Source organism: Dipteris shenzhenensis, chromosome 7, assembly GCF_047967505.1.
Source record: "Dipteris shenzhenensis isolate YYH24624 ecotype China chromosome 7, Dip_SZ_1.0, whole genome shotgun sequence".
In the NCBI taxonomy this organism is placed as follows: domain Eukaryota; kingdom Viridiplantae; phylum Streptophyta; class Polypodiopsida; order Gleicheniales; family Dipteridaceae; genus Dipteris; species Dipteris shenzhenensis.
The window spans coordinates 19,550,074-19,552,249 of record NC_141602.1 but is presented as its reverse complement, the minus strand read 5'-3'; the positions used below and the strand labels follow the sequence as shown (position 1 = coordinate 19,552,249).

At 43.6% G+C, this 2,176-nt stretch overlaps 1 protein-coding gene across 1 annotated transcript; it reads left to right on the top strand.

Moving 5' to 3' along the window:
- The first annotated feature begins 972 nt into the window (after window positions 1-972).
- Window positions 973-1,665, top strand: LOC147900060 (uncharacterized). The gene is made up of 2 exons (XM_087376574.1): window positions 973-1,414; window positions 1,535-1,665. The coding sequence occupies exons 1-2, from the start codon at window positions 973-975 to the stop codon at window positions 1,663-1,665; spliced, it is 573 nt and encodes a 190-aa protein (XP_087232700.1).
- Window positions 1,666-2,176: the final 511 nt, after the last annotated feature.

Sequence of the window (2,176 nt, the reverse complement as noted above, 5' to 3'; positions counted from 1 at the left end):
TTAAACAAATTGTTATCTGCATGGAAATGCAAAGGAGATCTTTAACGCATCCATTTTGTGCAATCTTTCTAGAGAGGGTAGAGCAAACTATGGTTTTCTCTCTTTTGTATTATTTTGTGATTGAACTTACAAGATGAAGGAAAGAGACCTTTGCTTGGAGATCCTGTCAAAATAGAGACCGAACCTTGTGGATGCATAGTGCATGCCCCTACGTAAAACTTTGCACCGTCCAATTTTGGATCTTCTTTTCCAAAAGATCACATGCATCAGTTTGCTCGTCAACATCAGGTAGAAAGTCGATCCATATATAATATCTACCTTGTGGAGGCTGGAGCTAAGGAGCTTTCCCTACCCAGGAACTACTCTTTTCATTTCATCACACTACGGTGCCAGAGCTTTCTTGTAAAGACGCAACATTGATGCACGTAATCTAATGTGAAAGCCTTTTATGCTGCGTTCCAAAGCATTTGACGACTGGAAAAGCATGTGGCTAAAGGTGTCATGACACTATATTTAGTTCAGTAAACGCGCTGTCGTACGTGAAAAAGTCCATTCCGGCTGCAGAATTCACGTGAAAAAGTCTCCTCCGACAGAGCAACGTGCACAGTCGTGAGAGACAGAGAAACGGTCGCCTGCCTGTAAATCGCCAATGGTCCATATTAACCGAATTATGTGCATGTATCCAAATACTTGTGTCTTATTGCTAGGGAAATGGATCACCCAATGACTTTCCGACAAAAATTCAAGCAAGCCAACAGAGTTACGGGAGTTACGTCGTATAAACCGGCTGACACAGTGCGAGAACGAATTTGTATTGTCTTTCTGGCACAAAACGTTGCTTCGTATGAAATGGCAGCGAGGAAGGATCGGGCATTGAGCTGGCCGGCAGGTAGTTGAAACTTAAAGAGCAGCATGCAGGAAGTTCCTATAAAAGACGGCATTACGTACGAAGTTTCGACAATCAGAACCGTCATGGCACCCTTCAACAGTTTCCGTGGCTTCCTAGGCCTCTCTATGCTCCTGACCCTCATTGTTGCTGCTTTCGCAAGTTCTGGCCCTCCCCGTTACAACAAACCTACTCTCACGTACTATGCCCAGGTTTATGAAGGCGTCCCTGACCTCGCTCTTATCGTCAATGCCCCTAATCCCAACGTGACTAATTCCTTCGGAAATACCGTGCTCTTCGCACTGAACGTCACCCAGGACGTAGACCGCAATTCCACGCAATTCGGGCTAGCTAGGGGTATCGTGATCGATGCCAGTTATACTTTGGCATATGTAGGATTCGAGTTGGAGGTTGTCACTTATGATGATGGGTACTACAACGGAACCATTCAGTATCAAGGCCTCAGTAGCGCGGAGTCTCCCGAATTGGCTGTGATTGGAGGCACCGGAAGCTTCAGAGGGGCGAGAGGTTACGTCATTATACAACAAGTGGCGATCAGTCTCCCTTACTTCACATATAGTCATACTATTCACTTCTTGAGCCCTTGCTAGCTGATGCTGTTGGAGCACCCAACGCTAATACTTTCAGTTCTTTCATCTTATGAGCACGTCGCAAGACTAATCGTTTCGTCCTTTTCTCGACACGAGAGAAATATTTACTGGTTTTCCGGCTGTGCAGTCATCGATTGTCGGATTTGGTCCAGCTTTTCAAGCGTGTAATGCGAATCCTCTCACATTGAGAATAAACACATCGTGGCATTGCTGAGTCTTACTTGGGCCGTTGATCTTTATTGCTTAGTACATCTCGCAGGTTCAGTGTTTGATTAAATCACAAGTAAAAAAGTTGAGACCTTGTGATAACCTCTACCATCTTCTCTTAGCCCCAAAAGCAATCGTCCTTACTAAATATGTAAACACTCAAATGCTATAGAACCAAATATATATTCCAAGGTAAAAGTTACATTCGCTAGAGTCACACAAGCTCTTGGGAGGATTGGCGAAGAAGATCATAATATGAACGTCATGAAATCCATGAATTAAAGAAGTAGCAATAGCCGATTACCATCGGGATTATCACTTAAGTAGACCAACAAGCAACACAAAAGTGTTGAAGCTTATAATTTAAGAACTAGTAAAGTAATCATGGATGATTTTTTCATGATAGTGAGAAAAAGCAAGTCAAGGTGAAGGAATATGGGGAAAGGTTGATGAGTGGAAGAGAGGAGGGAAA